We start from the raw sequence: 19,254 nt of genomic DNA on the forward strand, positions 1-19,254 counted from the left end.
TGTCTCATCAGAACGCTTGTGTGTCGTCTTACCTCGGCCACACCGTGAGCATGAAACATTCATTCAGGTGTGTGTTCAGACTGCTCATCTTCATCACTGATGCTCACGGACTCTTTCTCCTTTCTCTTGTGTTTCTCTCCTCTGTACGTCTGTGATCGTCATGGATACAAAGACCCTCCAGTTCCTCCAGCTTTGCGTCCACCGCCACGACCAGGTACAACACACACACTATAATCACACACTACTTTTTACTAATGGTCCTGGTAGTGTGTTGTAGGAAGTCGGCAGTGCATTTTTCAGTGCAGTTTCTACAGTGTTCTGATTGGTTTAAGCATGTTGCTATGCGGTTGCTAAGGTGTTGTGGGTGGTCGCTAAGTCGTTGCTATGTGGCTGCTTTCCTGCCTCAAGTTAACCCTTAAATTCATGAATATTTTGCCAAACATTATTACATATTCGGGTCTTTAGTGACCGGATCTATATCTAATGCGGATGGATCTCTAACTGCTGCAATAACAATTTCTAAAGAATAAATAAATTAAGCATATTTTGTTAATTTCACAATTAATTCCACCACAAATAAATTATTTTACACAAAATTATAACTGAAATGGATTTTTTAAATTATATATATATATATATATATATATATATATATATAAACAAAAATACTAGTTTCATATTTCTTTTTAACAGGTTTGAAATGTTTCTCTACTCTCTGCGTGTGTGTGTGGGTGTGTGTGTATTTTTAGATGTATAGATGTGAGGATGTTTGTGAGAAATTGATTTTCTTTCGTTTGGGTGTCTCTCGGTTGCCTAGCAACACAATGACTGATACACGAATGATGCCAACACTCACACTCAAGTTCTAGTCTGGACGCTCATAGCCATCTTTCAACATGTCAAATTGTGTATTTTAGCTTTAGATTCAGCCTTTGGTGATTATAATGAGCTTATCTACTGAATGATAGGATATAAGTGTGTATATGAAATTATATAGGTGTGCTTTAAATGGGTTTGCAATGTTGTTTTATTGTGTTTCAGTACGCTGGAGGATGATAGTCTGAACCTCAGACAGCAGAAACTGGAGAAACAGGTGAGGCACATTTACACACAATTAAAACAACAATACACACTTCAAAACACAAATACACACTTCAAAACAGAAATGCTGTGCATTATAAAAACACAATAAAACACATCAAAACACAATAATACACAATTACGCATGCCAGAACACAATAATACACAATAACATGCGTCAAAACACAATAAAACATAAAAACACAAAAAAACATAAACAATAAAACAAAATAATATGCAGTAACACACAAAAACACATGCCACAATACACAATAGCATGCGTCAAAACACAATATAGCACAATAATACATAATAATGTGTGAAAACAGATTAAATAGGGTACTATGAAATCTGTATAATTTTTTCCTAAATTCCGGTTGATTTTTTTCCAAATTCCGTTTTTTCCATTTTAATGGTTTAATTGAATTTGAATGATCAAAAGCATGTCTAATTAATTAAATGAATAAAAACAACAAAATTAATTACGTTTTGTGTATCATTTTTCTGGTAATCACAAGAATGCATAAAACATTAATTGAATTTATCTTTTAATCATACGACATTTTAACAAACTTGTTTAGTCAATCAAAGTGCTGCACAACAAAATTAAAACATTGAAGAAAAATTTATTATTCCTTAAAAATGTAAGTTTTAATAGTAATTTATATTATTATTATTATTATTGAAACGGTAGCTAGATTCTATTGTACAACAGTAATATATTTCTGTCACAATTTCTTCAAGTTAAACCAAACTTTTATTTTGACGGGTTGCCGTGAAGACCTTGGAGTTTCTGTGTGTGCGATACGACGATAGATTTTCTCAAATGAAATGGTGAAATGCTCATGAAGTGACTCTGGAGATGAAGTTCATGCATTCATGTCCTCATATAATGAGACGGCAGAGGCTAAAATCACTGCGAGTTCCACTCATGCTTCAGTGTGTGTGTGTGTGTGTGCCATTCATTCACACAGAGACATGCAGAACATGCAGGATTTGTATTTAAACAGTCTTTTTTGCCGTTTAATATTCACAGACCTGAGTCGCGATCTGATTTAAGTTTACTGACCTGCTTTTTATTTATTCATCAAGAATTTGACAAATTCCACGTTATACAGTAAATTCCGTTTTTATGACTGAATTCCGCCGCGTTATATGAAACAACATAATACACAAAACACACGCCAAAACAAAATAATACACATTTACATTAGGGATGTGACGGTGAGGATATTTTCCCACCGGTTAATCGACGTGTGACAACACCGGTAATACCGGTATCACCGGCAGGGACATTTAAATAGCTAATTTAAAGGCAAACGTAAAATGCGCTCGTTTGCACGGGCAGAACAGCACCAGTCACGTAACTGAAAAATTCACTGCGCTTCATGAAGAGTTTTTCTTTTGCGTGAAGAAGCCGTTCGCCGGAGATGTGTTAAAGATAGCGGAGTGCATTCATGATTATTAGGCTACCGGTATGGAGACCCAAAACGGAGAAGTTTAGAAACGCTGCCGATCCGTTTTTCGTTTTGAATCTCCGGAGGGCGTTTTAGTGTAGACGGGTCAAGACGGAGGACTTTAGAAACGATGACGTAGTAGAGGCTCACGCTCGGCTCTATGATTGGGTGTCATCAGTCATGGCGTATATCTTTGCTAGCAGCTGTTGTTGTACAAGTAAATCTGTATTTTACAACGCTATAACTGCCTACATGCGCCGGAGTCAAGCTATTATTCCAGTGATCTGTGACAATTCCCGTGAGCAGCGGCGGCGTTGGCCGTACACGGAGCGTCGGTTTGGGGTTAACCCAGAGCATGGTGGGATCATTTTATCAATGAAGTTGTGTTTACACCGGGTGATCCGCGTTTTCAGTCGTTTTAATGTGGACGGAGATCAATTCTAATACGCAGCTAAAACGCTGGTGTGGACGAAGATCGTATTCGTTTTAATTATCCGTTTCTAAACTAAAACGCAGTAGTGTGGATGGGGCCTGAGTGAGTCATTTACTCTCTCATCGTTCTTTGATTAACATAATGACCAGCCGCTGCTGACAGAGACGCGATCTGACACCCGTCCCATTTTCTCACAAATCTCCAGAGGTGGGTAGAGTATCCAAAAACTGTACTCAAGTAAAAGTACAAGTACTTATAGAAATATTTACTCAAAGTAAAAGTAAAAGTAATAATCTTAAAAGTTACTTGAGTAAGAGTAAAAAAGTATCCAATGAAAAAACTACTCAAGTAGTTAGTTACTAGTTACTTTGGATCACATAGGCCTATATATATATATATATATATATATATATATATATATATATATATATATATATATATATACTACAGGGCTGTTGAATGCTTGATTCTGATTGGTTGAGAACGTTCTAAGGTGTGCAATTATTTTCAGGGAAACGCACGGCTAAAGTAGTTCCAGGCAGGTTTGACCGCATTACAGTTCCATATCACTGCGCGTAGTTAACTGTAATAACGGAATATAGGATACAATTCATAACAAGAAAAAAAAAACATGCAGCCCCATGCACTTGATCTGCAATTTTCGATGTCTAACTTCACAATCAATGGACACATACAGTTTAATTTTAACAAATAAAGTATGTAGTCCTATCTATAGGCTAAATAGAAAATTAAATAGGCTATATAAATAAATTGATAGTCGATCTTGCTAGGTTTTCGTAATTCCAGATAATATAACAAATAAATAATTATTGATAGGCCTACTTGTTAAAAGGGCTTTGTGTGTTTCATTTATTGGGTTATCTACTGGCAATTATAGAAAACAAGAATGAACGAATTAATTAAAACAAATTTAATTAATAAATAAATAATAATATTGACTCGCATGCTTTTCTGTCTCATTATTGCAACATCTCTCTCTCTCTCTCTCTCTCTCTCTCTCTCTCTCTCTCTCTCTCTCTCTCTCTCTCTCTCTCTCTCTCTCTCTCTCTCTCTCTCTCTCTCTCTCTCTCTCTGTCTCTCTCTCTCTAATAACGGCATTAATAACTGCATAAAGCCGGGACACACTGACTAAGGCCAGTTATGAATGTAATTTGATACTTATTACTGATCATGCCCAAACGCGTGTTCAGCGCGTTCAGTCTATTCACAGTCTGTGTTTAAGACCTGCTACAGTCGATGGAAACAGTCAGTCTTCGAATGTTTCAGCAAGTCGTAAGTGTGTCCCCATCATTAGTCTGCTATCAGTGGCTCAAACCTCCGTTACTAACTCTAAAATGACGTTTTGGAATTAGCAACGGAGGCATGGGATTAGATGCGTAAGAAATTAGTCCTACATACAAGAGCGTTTTAATGACAAAAACTTGACAAACGTCTTGAAATGCATCATCTGAACAATGTTTTGAGGTGTGATAACTGTAGTATAAGCGGAATAATTGACTTCAGGCCGTTGAATTATTAGAAAAATAATGCACACCGAGGTGTAACGGCCACTCCGCTTCGCGTCGTGACCGCATTACCACCTCGGGTGTGCATTATTTTTCTAATAATTCAATGGCCTGTCGTCAATTATTCCTTACATATATATAACATTATATTATTTAGATGTTTTTTCATTTAAATTACTATTATCATCATAATTAGATAAGCTGTCTTTGCAACAAAAACAGAAGAGACAAACATTATTTCTGTAGCCCGAAAACCATTGCCTGTCCTTTGGTTTGTATAATAGTATAGTAACTTATACAACTACATTTGGATTATTAGACAATGTCGGAATAAAGTGACTCTATGGAGTTTTGCATTTATATGTAAAGGGATTGGGAACCATTGACACAGATTAGAAAAAAACTCTGCACATGTGCTCACAGTCATGTCATGCCCAACACAAACAACGATCAAATGCACGGATCTTCTTCTGTCTGTTCTCAAAAAATGTATTTAAATGTAGGCTATATTTATGAAAGCATCTTTTAACAGTCTAATAAGGCAGGCAAAGGCATTCGTTTTCAAGTCGAGTTCGCACGCCTCTGCGCAATACAGACACATTGTGTGTGTACACACATTCATAAACTGAACGATGATAGCTTATTTAATGTATAAAGTAATGTATATGTCCAAAAAAAGGGTAATGTCATACTTTGTAGTGCTATATAGCGTAATAATCTGTTTGGTTGTAAAATGTATTACCTGAATGAAATGAAATCGAATGTATCGTCGTGTGAATTCATTCACAGACAGCTTACGAAGTAACATACGAAGATGTTCAACTAATAAAGATCTTCATCGCTGGCAAAAAAATATGATGCATTTGCAGATTTACATTCTAGACTGTAGGCCCTACTGACTGTGCATGGACCGCCACTTCATAAACGCTCTTGATGTTCTTAAATCTTCCTGTTACGACTCCGAGACGATTCAGTGCGTGAGGAAACTGAACAGATCATTCAAACTGATTCGCGAACCGATTTAGACAGATCTGCCCAACTTGTTTGATGAAGTCTTTGAACAGAATCGTCTCAAAAGAGTGATTAATTTGTGAATTGAGCATCGCTCATGCCCAGAAAAAAAGAGAGAGCGCGCGCTTAGAATAAACTACGCTTTTAACAACATATTGCATTAAAATAAAGTAACGAGAGGAACGTCGCCCAACGTAACGAAGTAAAAGTACAGTTATTTCATTAGAAATGTACTCGAGTTAAAGTAAAAGTACCCACAATTAAATCTACTCTTAAAAGTAAACATTTTCCAAAAAAATACTCAAGTAAATGTAACGAAGTAAATGTACTTCGTTACTACCCACCTCTGCAAATCTCTACGTTCATTTAAGACTTTATTTAAATCATTTAAGACTGCTCTTATGAGGACACTCGACAAATCCGACATTTTGCCATAATTTGTGTGTGTTACGGTTTGTTCAAGCCCAAAAGAGAACTCGATACTGACGCGCGTTTTTTCTATTTGTGTGTGTGTGCAGGACTTACAGCGTGGTCTTAAAAGCATTCACATTAATACGAGCGTGATCATACAACGCTAGTCAACGGGTAACAGAAAAAAACGGATACTGCGTAATTGCGTTAAATATTTTATATATTTTTTTTTTGGTGTAACCGGTGTTGCGACTGAACACCGTGTAACACCGGTAACACCGACTACCGTAGCAAGCCTAATTTACATACACTACCGTTCAAAAGTTTGGGGTCGGTATGATTTTAAATACTTTTAAAAGAATTCTCTTCTGCTAACCATGGCTGCGCTTATTTGATTAAAAATACAACAAAAATCAGTTATTGTATTAAATATTATTCCAGTGTAAATCAGCTGTTTTCTGTGTGAATATATAGTAAAGTGTAATTTATTCCTGTGATCAAAGCTGAATTTTCAAGCACATAAACACTCACTCCAGTGTCGGCGCCGTTGCGCTTCAGGCGACCCGAGTTCGAGTCCCAGCTCGCGGACCTTTCCCGATCCCGTCCCCTTCTCTCTCTCCCGCCTCACTTCCTGTCCATCTATACTGTCCTATCATGATGAAGGCACAAATAAATCTTAAAAAAATAAAAGCTTCAGTGGTTCTTGAGTACTCGGTGAGAGACGCTACAGTATTATTGTGTATATTTGAGAGCTTTCCTGCTGTAAAACAGTTTCTGTGGTTTCCTGTGCCGCCCTCGACGCGAGCTCGATAAACCTAGACTCTTCTTCTCTCAAACTCTCGTTTCTGTCTAAGCCCACATTTCTCTTCCTGTCGGCATCGGCTCTCATCTCATCCCAATTCTCTTTCACACACTCTTCGCTTCTGCTGTCGTAAGGATGATTCTAGCGAGCGTTCGTCAACTTCTTCATCTTCCTGTGAGTGTTTTGTTTTAGGAGAAAGATTGTGTGTGTGTGTGTTTACTGTGAACATCATTCAGATCCTTTTCTGTGTTTTACTTCCTGTGCTCTCAATGTTTTTATCTCAGATTATCTTTGGATTAAACTCTGTCAAACATTTGAACACTCAAACTTCTTACGGTACTCGTCCTTATGACCGTTTTATCATATTAAACCATCAAAAATATTGTAGCTTAAAATGCTCATATATTCAAAATGAACAGTATTATTTATATGCTACTATAGTATTTATTCATATTTTGAATTAGCTTTTATTTTTTACATCGTCAGTTTTCATTTTAGTTTAAGTTTTATTAGATGGAATTGTGTAAATGTTGGTAACTTAAGCTTTTATTTGTTAACTTTAGTTAATGCATTAACTTACATGAATTAAATTTCTTTTACAGCATTTATTAATCTTTGTTAATGTTAATCAAAGATACAGTGTTCATTGTTTGTTCATGTTAGTTCATTTACTAATGTTAAAAGATCAATTAAATGTTGAAATTAACACATATTCGAAATAAATACTGTAGAAGTATTGTTCATTGTTAGTTCGTGTCAAAGGGTTTAATCACTCGTTCCAAACCTGTACGACTTTCGTTCATCTTTGAAACACAAATTAAGATATTTTATTAAAATCTGATCCCTCCATTGACAGGTTACGCAACTACCACTTCAAAAAGTTCATAAAGAGATCGTAGAATTAATTGAGTGGTTTAGTCCAAATTTCCTGAAGAGACACGATCACTTTATATGAGGAACAGAGTGAATGAGGTGTTTTATGTGTGTGTGTGTGTGTCCACAGAGGGCGCTGTTGGAGCAGAAGCAGCGACGGAAGCGCCAGGAGCCGCTGATGGTCCAGCCGAACCCTGAGGGCCGTCCTCGGCGCTCACGACCCCGTCGCAGTGAAGAACAAGCGCTTCTCGTCGAGCCACACGTCAGCACGGGCAGTGACATCATCCTAGACGGTGAGGTCATCACACGCGACCTTTGAGAGCTCAAGCACGACACTCCTCACTGTGCTGTTTATGAGGCTACAGCGTTTTCAATCTCGTGCACACTGACACATCGTATATACAGTCAAACCAAAATGTATTCAGACTCCTTCAACATTTCTCACATTATCACAGTTTATTCACTATAGTTTAGAAAAAGGTAATAAAATATGACAAGAACTCAGTTGATATTTCACTGGTTTTGTCCGTCCTTCTGTTAGACTCTGAGTTATGTTGAATATCTGTCAGCTGTTAAATTTAACTACACAATTAGATAAAACCAGTTTAGTCGTTTGTGACGTCAGAAACACCAGCGATTTCAAACCGTGTTTTTGAGACTGTCTTTGGTTCACTGCAGTTTTAAGCAGAAAATACTCAGCAATGCTGTCGACTTATGAACTTACACATGGTTTGTATATTAAAAAACCCCACATAGACACATAAACAACATTAAAAACAGGATTTTTACCACAGGGGGACTTTAAAGTTTAGCTACTTGTCTTCAGTGAACAATCAGTCCTTCCAGAAAAACGCGCCGTTTTTTTTTGTGATTGTTGCGGGCAAAAATCCTTGATTACGCGGCCCATTTTCTTTAAAAATGCGATGGAATATGCGAAATATTTATGCAATTTTTTGCAATGAAATTGCGGGAACTTGCAAAAATTGCGGGAACTTGGAAAAACTGAGGTTTGATGAAAAAGAGAAAAAAAAGTGATTCCCCAGCGCCCTGTTCTCACTAGGCTCCTACCTTAATGAAAAGAGTCATTTCTTATTACTTCCTATGATAAGCAAGCATACTACATCACAGAAAGTGCTGGAAATATTTAAGTTCTCATCTTGTTTTATTTCAGACTGTAACGAGTGGAAATAAGGTGTGGCCCCTTTAAGAGCTGCGCGCTCCCTGTTGAACTGTCTGCAGTAACGTTATTATATTGTGCCATGCGCCTCGAACACCCCATGTGTGCGGGTAATTTCTGTTTGATGCTACTTATTTTATCTTATTTTGTTTATTAAGTAACGATGTGGACGGTAGAACGTGTGACAGACAGTTACGAGTTCAATTTGGGAATAAAGTGCGAGTTGTGAGATGCCAATCGCCTCCGTGAGTCTGTCTGGCCTCTGCTATAACTCCAGCTGTGAGCTATCCCTATTTTTCTTCCCGACACAACGCGTTACAAGACCTTAACAAGTCAAACAAGTTCTGTAGCTTTACTAGAGGAATATGCTACAACATCAGTAAAAATTAATAAATTAAATATTTAAAAATAAAGTGTGCTCCTGTTTTACAGCTTTTCGATGATGTTCACGTCGCGTAATTACATCACTTCATAACGTTCCCATGGCAACAGGGGGAAACGGCTGCTCTTGTGTGAAGCAAACGCAACATTTTCCAACTTTCTGCTAAGATATACGTGACTTTTTTTGCGACAAAAATGCGGGGATTATGAAATCATGCAAGCCCCGCATATTTTGCGCGGAAATCAGCAATTTATGCGGCGAAATTGGCGGAGTATTTGAAAAAATGTGACCCCCACATAAATATGCGGACTTTGGCTGATTATGCATTGAATTCAGCGATCGCATAATCGCGTTTTTCTGGAGGGACTGAACAATAAGCCCCGCCTTCTTTGATTTGATTCATCTCAATGACTCAGACATTAACGAGCACTGTTAGACCGGTGAGTCAAGAATATTAAATATTTTTTTTATTAACAATTTGGACATTTCTAATTATTAGGGGGGACTTGTGTCTCAGCCACGACACGAAAGCAACATTTTTAAATGTATCCACTCGTCAGGGTATCTTCAATAAGCTCTGCTTTCCCAGGACGAATTTTCAGAAAGCCAAAACGAACATAACTTAATCTGGATTAATGTAGACGCAGCCTTATTCACTCCTGTCTTCCCCTCCTCTGTTTTGCTTCAATGTCATTTGTTTAATAGTTTCTGCTTCTCTTATCTGTTTCTCAGGACTCGTATCTGTTGTTTGTCCTTCGCTCTCTCTGGGAAGGTTTTTTTGGAGTCAGAAAATTAAATGACAGGCTTTTCTTTCTGCACCTGCCAAATAGATCTGAAAAAATCTCTGAAAATTTGCATTTAGTATCTGGGCCTGCAGTCGTGTGTGTGTGAGTGATTTCATGTGTGTGTGTGTCCGTCAGGCATCGACGGGCCGGCGGCGCTGCTGGGATCCGAGGCTCCGGATCTGGGAAGTAAGATCCAGGTTCTGTCCGTCAGTCAGACACAACAGTCCTCGCCGCCCACCGCAGAAGAGCCGGAGACCGACGCCGACACCGACACACTGCTGGAACCCAAGACGGACATACACACACTGCTGCAGAGACGTGGTAAGACCAAAAGTGAAGCCGAAGCGTCTCGATCGATGGCTGGTCCCAGTATAGCTCATAAACACCGCCTCCCCATGAAGTCTAATGAACTAAACAATCAAATTACACTTCAAATTAATTTTTTACAAAGATGTTTTCTGTTATTTTAGGTCGTTTTTGTCATTCTGGTGTAAATTTAAGTGTTCGTTTTTTTAAATAAGTTTGTTCTTAGTTCGTTATTTGATGCTATAGACCTTATGCGCCAGAGAAACAGGGCGGTCGCTCTGTATATCTCTATGGCATCGCTGTCCAGGAGTAATTCGCTTTTGAAGTAGATTTACTAAATGTAAAGTTAACGAAATGACACTGTGCATTACTGTGATATACACTGAACACTGGCATGTTTCTACTGGGGACATTTTTAAACATGTCAAGAATAGCACACACACTCACACTCACAGTGCAGGATGATGAAGTGTGTGTGTGTGTGTGTCTCAGGAGATTGTGTGTAAATGGCAGATCTTCGGCTGTTGTTTCTCATCTCGAGCTCTTTAAACTCTGTTCCTCTCAGGACTCTCTGGCAGTATGAACTACGATGAGGCCAGCGAGGATGATGAGGATGAAGCCGAAGAGCGAAGCCGATCGCTTTCCCCGAACACAGAGAACACGCGACCTGCGTCGGCCTCCAGCACTAAATCCACCACGGTGAGAGCCAGACACACACACACACACACACCATTAGTTGAGCACTTTTTTCAAAGCTAAAGTCTCATTTGTTACAGTATTCTTCCATAACAAACTGTGTTAGTAGCAAACTTTTTCTGTTATATTTCTTATAACTTGTTCATTTACAAATAATAAGTTATATTACAATATAAGATTTGATTAAAATAAACACATAATAAAACTTTTATTTAAAATAATTTGATTAAAATAAATACAATTTTAAATGTGATTTAAATAAGTAATAAAAATAGAATAAATTAAACAAATACTGAAATTAGATTAAAATATATAAATACCAATAGTTAGATTACAATAAATAAATCATTTAGATTAAAATAAATAAAAAATGAAATCAAATAAATAAATGAAATCAAATAAATAAATAATAAAACAGTAGGTTAAAAACCGTGAGAACATTTGATTAAAATAAGTACATAGTATAACCTTTCTTAAATAAATATTTAATTATAAAATTTGGTTAAAATAAATAAAATGTTATATAAACAAGTAATACAAATTGAATAAAATAAACAAACTGATATTAGATTAAAATATATAAATACTAATAATTAGATTAAGATAAATAAATAATTTGGATTAAACTAAATAAATAATTAATAAATAAATAATAAAACAGTAGGTTTAAAAACGAGAACATTTGATTAAAATAAATACATAATAGAACTTTTATTAAAAAATAGATTAAAATTAAAAGTAATAAAAATAGAATCAAACAATAAAAATGCGTTTAAAACATAAATACTAATAATTAGACTAAAATAAATAAGTAATTTAGATTAAACTAAATAAATAAATAATGAAAAAATGCATTAAAACAAATAAATAAATAATAAAACAGTAGATTAAAAAACATGAGAACATTTGATTAAATAATGCATAATAGAACTTTTATTAAAAAATAAATAAATATTTGATTAAAATAAAAAATGCATTGTAATAAAAATAGAATAAAATAAAATAAACAAATACTTAAAATGTGTTTAAAATATGTAAATAAATGTGTTTCTCCCCTGGCCATCAGGAGTGTATCCCGGCGAGTTCTCCATCGGCCGAGGGCTCCTCCGTCGAGGTGGATAATCTGGAGGAGTTCGTGCTTCGTCCGGCTCCGCGGGGCGTCACGCTCAAGTGCCGCATCTCCCGGGATAAGAAGGGCATGGACCGCGGACTCTACCCAACATACTTCATGCACCTCGAGAGAGAAGACGGCAAGAAGGTGACGGTCTGAACACACACTCTGCTCACGTTTATCAAAAAACGCTACATCTAAACTCAGATTTTTGTATTTATTTACTTATTTATTTTATTATTTAAATCATTTATTTTTATTCCATTTTATTTATTTATTTTAATTCAGCTTACTTTTTTATTTCAATATTTTTTTTTTGTATTTTGATACAATTTACATTTATTGCATTATTTAAAAAAAATATATTATTATTTATGTCATTTTTACATTGTTTTTCAATCAAAAAATTTTTTTTGTTCATTTAATCATTTCAATACAACTTTATTCATTTATTTTAATCACATTTTTAATATTTTATTTATTTATTGTAATCACATTTTTTTATAGTTTATTTATTAATCTAATTCTTATTAATTGTGGAAGTAATTTTCTGCTGTAACAATGCTGTCAAAAGATCTGTTGAACCGGAAACATCCATAATCTCTCTCTCTCTTTCATCAGGTGTTTTTATTGGCTGGACGCAAGAGGAAAAAGAGCAAGACTTCGAACTATCTGATCTCTGTAGACGCCACAGATCTGTCCCGTGAGGGCGAGAGCTTCATAGGGAAACTCAGGTGAAAACCTTTTGCTTTACCTCATATTATCTCGTCACATCTCAGATGATTATTTGATCACAAGTGACATCCATCCAAATGGGGTTTGAGGGATACGATCATATTTAGCATTTTGAACCCGTTGATGGATGTTTCGCTGTTCAATTGATCTTTTGACAGCATTTGTTACTGCAGAAAACAATTTCCACTATTAATATGATTTAGATTAATAAATAAACTATAAAAATTTGATTATAATAAATAAATAAAATGTATTTTTTTATTTAAATAAATGAATCAATCAGATTTTATATATATATATATATATATATAAAATCTGATTGATTCATTTATTTAAATAAAAAATTATATTTTATTTATTTATTATGATCAAATTTTTATAGTTTATTTATTAATCTAAATCATATTAATAGTGGAAATTGTTTTAAAATCTGATTGATTCATTTATTTAAATAAAAAATTATATTTTATTTATTTATAAATTTTAAAAAACATTATTTAAATAAATTAATAATAAAAAAATGATTAAAATGATTAAATAAACAAGTTAAAAATATGTTAGATTGAAAAACAATGTAAAAATAAAAATTATTAAAAAAAAATATTAAAATAAGTAAATAAATGTAAATTGTATTAAAATACTAAAAATAGACCTAAATCATTTAAAAAAAATATATATATATAAAATGGGTCAATTTAAAATAAAAGTTTAGAGAAAACAGTCTACAGTGCAAAAAATCTATAAATAAATAGTAAAAATTAGATTAAAATAAATAAATAAATTATAAAAATCTGATTAATATAAATAAATACTATAAAATTTTAAGTTTGGAAGTTTATTTATTCATCTAAATAGTTAAATTTGATTAACGTAAGTAAATAACAAAGCTAACAGTACACTGCTATAGTGAATGGGAAAAAAATGTCTTAAAAATGTTTAAATTTGGTGTTTAAACATGCCTTTAAAACGTCAGTCCATCGCTCGAGGATGATCCATGGCATCTTAAAGAGTGAAACCCCCTGAGTTAGACATTGTACAGCCAAAATAAGAAACATTTGTCCTCAATCATCCAAGTGCTGTAATAACATGACATGCTTCATGTGTGTGCAGGTCTAATCTGATGGGGACGAAGTTTACCGTGTACGATAACGGCACGAACCCTTCGAAAAGCCCCGGAGCGCTGCTGGAGGAGAGCAACACACGCCAGGAGCTCGCCGCCATCTGCTACGTGAGTGTGTGTGTGCGTGTGTGCGTGTGTGTTCCCAACGGTGTCCGGACACTTCTTATTGTTGTCCTCTTCTTAAATTTCTTGACTTTGACTTTTTGACATACAAGTCCTGGAAAACCTTTGAAACAACAGCCATATTTACGAAGAGGTACTTGAAAGTGCTTGACTTATTTAAATACAATATATATGAAATTTTAAATTTTTTGGAAAAAACAACAACAACACAAATACAATCTTTTCACGGAAAACCCCCATCAGACCTTTCCTCGATACGAAGTACGCCAACATCATAATATAAAATATTATTTATTGATATCAATAACAGCCATTATAAACGTTGTATTTAATATATTATTACATACGTTGTAAGTTGTATTTTGGATACCTTATATCTGTGTAATTTGAGTTTCCTTAAAAAATACTAAAGATATTGTTTGATAAGTGCGATCTCTGATTGTAGTCCTTGAAAACCAAAAAGTAGTGCTTGAAAAGTCCTTGAATTTCATTTTACAGTATCTATATGAACCCTGTGTGTGTGTGTGTGTGTGTGTTTTCAGGAGACTAATGTTCTGGGCTTCAAAGGGCCGCGGAAGATGACTGTGATCATTCCTGGCATGAACATGAATTTCGAACGGGTCCCGGTTCGGCCCCCTTGTGTGAGTGTTTCTGCTGAAAGCTGTCAATCAGATGGTCATTATGAGCGCAGACTGCGATTGATGCATGAATGTGTGTGTGTGTGTGTTTCAGGAGCAGGAGTCTCTGCTGAGTAAATGGCAGAATCATTCCCTGGACAATCTGATAGAGCTGCATAATAAAGCGCCGGTGTGGAACGACGACACTCAGTCATACGTGTTAAACTTCCACGGTAGAGTCACTCAGGCGTCCGTCAAGAACTTTCAGATCGTCCACGACAATGACCGTAAGTTACATGAGGCCATAACTAATCTGGTAAACTCCCCCTGTGGTGAAAATCAAGCTTTTAATGTTGTTTTTATGTCTGTGGCGTCAAGACAAACCATGTGTAAGTTCATAAGTCGACAGCATTGCTGAGTATTTCCTCCTTAAAACTGCAGTGAACCAAAGACAGTCTCAAAAACACGGTTTGAAATCGCTGGTGTTTCTGACGTCACAAACGACCTTGTAACCAATCAGATCAACGTGTGATCGTCAACCAGTGGATCTCTGAGCTGAGGGAGTGAGTGGAGGCGGGGGTCATTTGCATATTCATAGAACCGCGTATACTAAATGAGGCAAGGGTGTCGAGTTACATTCAAGATATTTTAAGGCATGAAGGAAAAAACGTTTAAATGTATCATGTTGCTGATCAAAGATGAGTTAAGGAATAAAAATGATTGACGAGAGGGGGACTTTAACAGTTAACGATAATACCGTAAAACTTCAAATAATAGCCCGGGCTTTTATTTTCCCAAATCGTCGAACTGCACCGGCTTGTATTTGAGACAGGCGTCTATATGAGACAGGCCTTTATAATTTAGTGTTGAGATGTTGTTCATTGAGTGTAGGCCTAGAGTCTCTAATCTCTAAAAATCTAAAATCCCTTAGTTACTGTTGCTACGTCCGAGAAACAAACTTCATCAGGGCTCTGGTATCAACATGGCTTATGCTGTGACAGCTCTTCCTGCTGACATTTTATCAAACTTTTATAAAGCAGCAAATAAAGTGTCCGATAGAAGTAGGCAAAAGGGGCTGCAATATACGTTTGAAGGCTATATTCACGACATACAGGTGAAACGCAAGGAACAACAAGGCATCCAAATAGAGGCAAAAGCAAACCGGTCACAGTCAAAAGAGACGGAGATGGAGGCTGGGACTCACAATATCAAGGAGCAACACTGTTCATGCAAAGCTGGAGGTCTCTATTCACTTCTATAATCGTTATTACAAAGCAAACGGACTACGCGAGTATAACGCTGTATTTATTAGCAGCGTGTGCTAGACGACACTTGTCAGGATTTGACTTCGGTTTGGGAAGGGAAAAAAACGCACACCCCCCTCCAACCTCTCTGGGAAACGCGTATCTGTGTTACAGATGCCCCACGCACAACGTTTAACCATATTTTTGATAAAACTACGACGGTAAGAGCCTGCCGAGACCAAAAATATGAGACGCCTGTGTTAAAGTCAATGGAGCGCTGTGAAAAAGTGTCGGACCTCTGTGGGAGCTCGTTCTTGGCTGCGCTGTGATTGGTCAATCTACATTTTAGGGTGTGGCTTAGCCAAAGGCAAATTGATTTTGATTAATATGCGCGAGGGAGAGAGAGCAAGACAGCGCTCGTGTTGTTTGAAGACGTGAGAGTGTGCGCTCTCTCGCTCTCTCGCTCTCTCTCTCTCTGCTCGTTATACCCTGTCAAGCGCAGCAGTCATTCTTCTACATCACTCACCGATTAAAAAAGGCGTTGGCGTGACAAAAATTTGCTTTGGCGGCCGCCAAAAAGCGTACGCTCTGACGGGTTTTAGAAGATTAAATACAACCCGAAACTAAAAAACAGACCCGGCCTCTATTTACCCAAACCTGTCGCCACACCAGGCGTGTAAAAGAGACAAGCGTCTATTATTTGAATATATAGGACTCGGCTATTATTTGAAGTTTTACGGTAAGCCTGCTCTTCGTATAATGGACTTTCCAGGAAGGTTTTGTCTGCGCTGTTGTGATTGTGTGTTGGTGTGTTTTCAGCGGATTACATCGTGATGCAGTTTGGCCGTGTGGCGGAGGACATCTTTACTCTGGACTTTAACTACCCCATGTGTGCCCTGCAGGCGTTTGCTATCGGCCTGTCCAGTTTCGACAGCAAACTGGCCTGCGAGTGAATCTGTGACACGACACACACGAACCTCTTCCACTCAGGACACTAAAGCACAATCGTCTCGTTACGGATTTGTGCTCCATAGATCACAAACAAGGACCAAATTAATCCGCTTTTGTAAATGAAACGCATCAAACATTCGTGAGATATCATGCGAGTTATTCACCCGCTTTCTCTTTTCCGAAAAGAGAAGATGCACGGGATTTATGCTTTAATTGGACCAATAGAAAAGACACTGTGGGATATTGTGCAACGGAGAGATTTTCATGATATTTTCTGTGATGTTATGAAAGTGTCTGATGGATTTGAGAAGGACGTCTATAGGGAGAATCTCACAGGGTTAGTTCACTTTAAAATGAAAATTAAGTAATTTACTCACCCTGGTGTTGTTAAAATGCCGTTTGCCCTTCTTTCTTTTTTGGACCAGGAAAGGAGAAATGTTAAAAAATGTTGTTCTTCCATATAATGGCAGTGAATAGCGACCAGAATCAAGCTTTAAAAAAATATGTGAAAATATCACAAGAAGGTCCCGTGTCGTAAGTGTGAATCCAAGTGTAAGTAAAAAAAACACCAAGATTTAATGTATTATTTAAAGAAAATGTCCTGCTCACGGCCGCTGATCTTCTCACGCGTTCATGTTCACAGAAAAACACACAAGTTGTGAGAAATCAAGATTCATTTACTTTTAACTTTACCAAACCCTATTGTATATTCTTAGAAAACGTGGGGTATAAATGACACGTGTCATATGGGACCGTTCTGTGATACTTTTGCAGCTTTTTTTTTTTAAATCTTAAATTTTAAATATTGTAGACGAGCGTGAACGGGACATTTTTTTAGGTCTGAAAAAGAAAGAAGGGCATTTGGCACTAGAACAACACTAGGGTGAGCAAATGATCACTTCATTTTAATTTTAGGGTAAACTATCCCTATAAGAACCAATTCTGGTCAGATTTCACCAGAAAAAAAATAAGAAGTTATATTTTGCATGGAGAAAATTAAACAGCAACAAAAAATCATGTAATATAGAGTAAAAATTGTATGACGGTAAATGGGAATTACAGATATTAAAATGCGCTTAATTTTCTTCAGGTACAATATAATTTCTCTTTTTCCTTTTGATAATGGGGTGATATGAATATACGTTTTCTTCATATTTACATTTTTATTCGGATGATGTTGTTGTATTTTTGCATTCATGGTAGAATATGAAAATTTTAACACCTTCTGATTTTAAATGTGGTTGATTATTTGTCTTTTTAAATATTTGCTCACCAACAATCCCTGAGAAAACACATTGCATGTTGATAAACGCTGGACTCTTTGGCCACGTCTCAGTCGTCCAGCTTCCCTCTCGTGCCCTTGTGTTAACCTTTGAGAACTGACGCACACTTTTGAGAATGCACACTTCTGGTAATTACCGCTGCTGCATGGATTGTGAAAGTTGCCTTAACATGTTGCTGTAGTGTAAATAGTGTCTGAATGCTGTGTTTACATCATGAGAAACTAGAGAAAGGGAAGTTCAAGCACATTTGTTCCTGTTAAGTGTGTATTGCTATTGATATGACTGATGTGTGTGTTGATATTCATCATCTGTTGTGTGTGTGTGTGTGTGTGTGTGTGTGTGTGTGTGTGTGTGTGTGTGTGTGTGTGTGTGTGTGTGTCAGCCAAGAGTGTACTGATATATATGTATATTAAAAAAAGCAAAACATTTTTGTTTTCATTTTAAAACGATAACCTGTTTGCACAAACTGTATTTTATGATGACACTGTTGGTAGAAATACAGTTATTAAAAGTCATAAATATTTGAAAAAAGAAAACTGCGTTACTTTTTATCCTTTATCATATGGGCTGGAAATACAAAACCTGCAACACGTTTATCCATAAATCCAATGCCAAAAAAATTTACCAGAGCTTCCTTGGCACAGATTTTTAGCCTTTTCAACCTGATTGGCTATATATATATATATATATATATATATTATAACTTGGACTTAAATTAACCTTCATTCTAATCTGGTAAACACTTTTCTAGATAAATACAAAAGTATCTAACTCAATTTAAATTTTCATGTCTATATTATGAACCTTCATTTCAATCTGGTAAACGCTGTAAAATCAGTGGCATGTGTATTAATCATACAACAGTGCAATGTCTTTCTGAGATTGCGCATGCGTAGTACACGAGTGAACCGTTACTGCAGTGCGCATGCGCGGACGTCTGGCGTCGAATGGCGCCTTTTCTCAGTTTTCTGATTCTGAGGTGAGTCACCTTTACCTGACGACAAATTAATTATGTCATTGAGTTTCGGAAAGTTATGAAATATCAAACATAAGGTGGAGATTATAAAGTGTGCGAATTTATTTTTAAATGTCTACAGGAGGTTTTCTGGCGCAATCTGTTCGTCACGCGCA

General features: G+C 36.2%; 1 protein-coding gene and 1 long non-coding RNA gene across 3 annotated transcripts in view; both read left to right on the top strand.

The window, feature by feature from the left end:
• Positions 1 to 17,336, top strand: part of tulp3 (TUB like protein 3) — a 28,601-nt gene extending 11,265 nt beyond the window's left edge. Inside the window, exons 2-12 of one of the 2 annotated variants that reach the window (XM_056245384.1) lie at positions 173 to 214; positions 1,042 to 1,093; positions 7,724 to 7,886; positions 10,073 to 10,258; positions 10,809 to 10,942; positions 12,006 to 12,197; positions 12,672 to 12,784; positions 13,896 to 14,013; positions 14,571 to 14,669; positions 14,761 to 14,932; positions 16,709 to 17,336. In XM_056245384.1, coding sequence (XP_056101359.1) covers positions 173 to 214; positions 1,042 to 1,093; positions 7,724 to 7,886; positions 10,073 to 10,258; positions 10,809 to 10,942; positions 12,006 to 12,197; positions 12,672 to 12,784; positions 13,896 to 14,013; positions 14,571 to 14,669; positions 14,761 to 14,932; positions 16,709 to 16,842 — 1,405 coding nt within the window. In that variant the 3' untranslated portion in view covers positions 16,843 to 17,336. Of the gene's footprint in view, positions 1 to 172; positions 215 to 1,041; positions 1,094 to 6,840; positions 6,895 to 7,723; positions 7,887 to 10,072; positions 10,259 to 10,808; positions 10,943 to 12,005; positions 12,198 to 12,671; positions 12,785 to 13,895; positions 14,014 to 14,570; positions 14,670 to 14,760; positions 14,933 to 16,708 lie in introns of those variants that run through there. The other variant, XM_056245385.1, reaches the window with a different exon arrangement.
• A 472-nt stretch (positions 17,337 to 17,808) lies between these two features.
• Positions 17,809 to 18,551, top strand: LOC130080093 (uncharacterized). The gene is made up of 2 exons (XR_008806651.1): positions 17,809 to 18,468; positions 18,511 to 18,551. It is a non-coding gene; the product is annotated as an uncharacterized LOC130080093 (long non-coding RNA).
• The last annotated feature ends 703 nt before the right edge of the window (positions 18,552 to 19,254 follow it).

The sequence above is a fragment of the Rhinichthys klamathensis genome, unplaced genomic scaffold (assembly GCF_029890125.1).
Source record: "Rhinichthys klamathensis goyatoka isolate OS25496 unplaced genomic scaffold, OSU_Roscu_1.1 h1tg000029l_1, whole genome shotgun sequence".
NCBI lineage: Eukaryota > Metazoa > Chordata > Actinopteri > Cypriniformes > Leuciscidae > Rhinichthys > Rhinichthys klamathensis.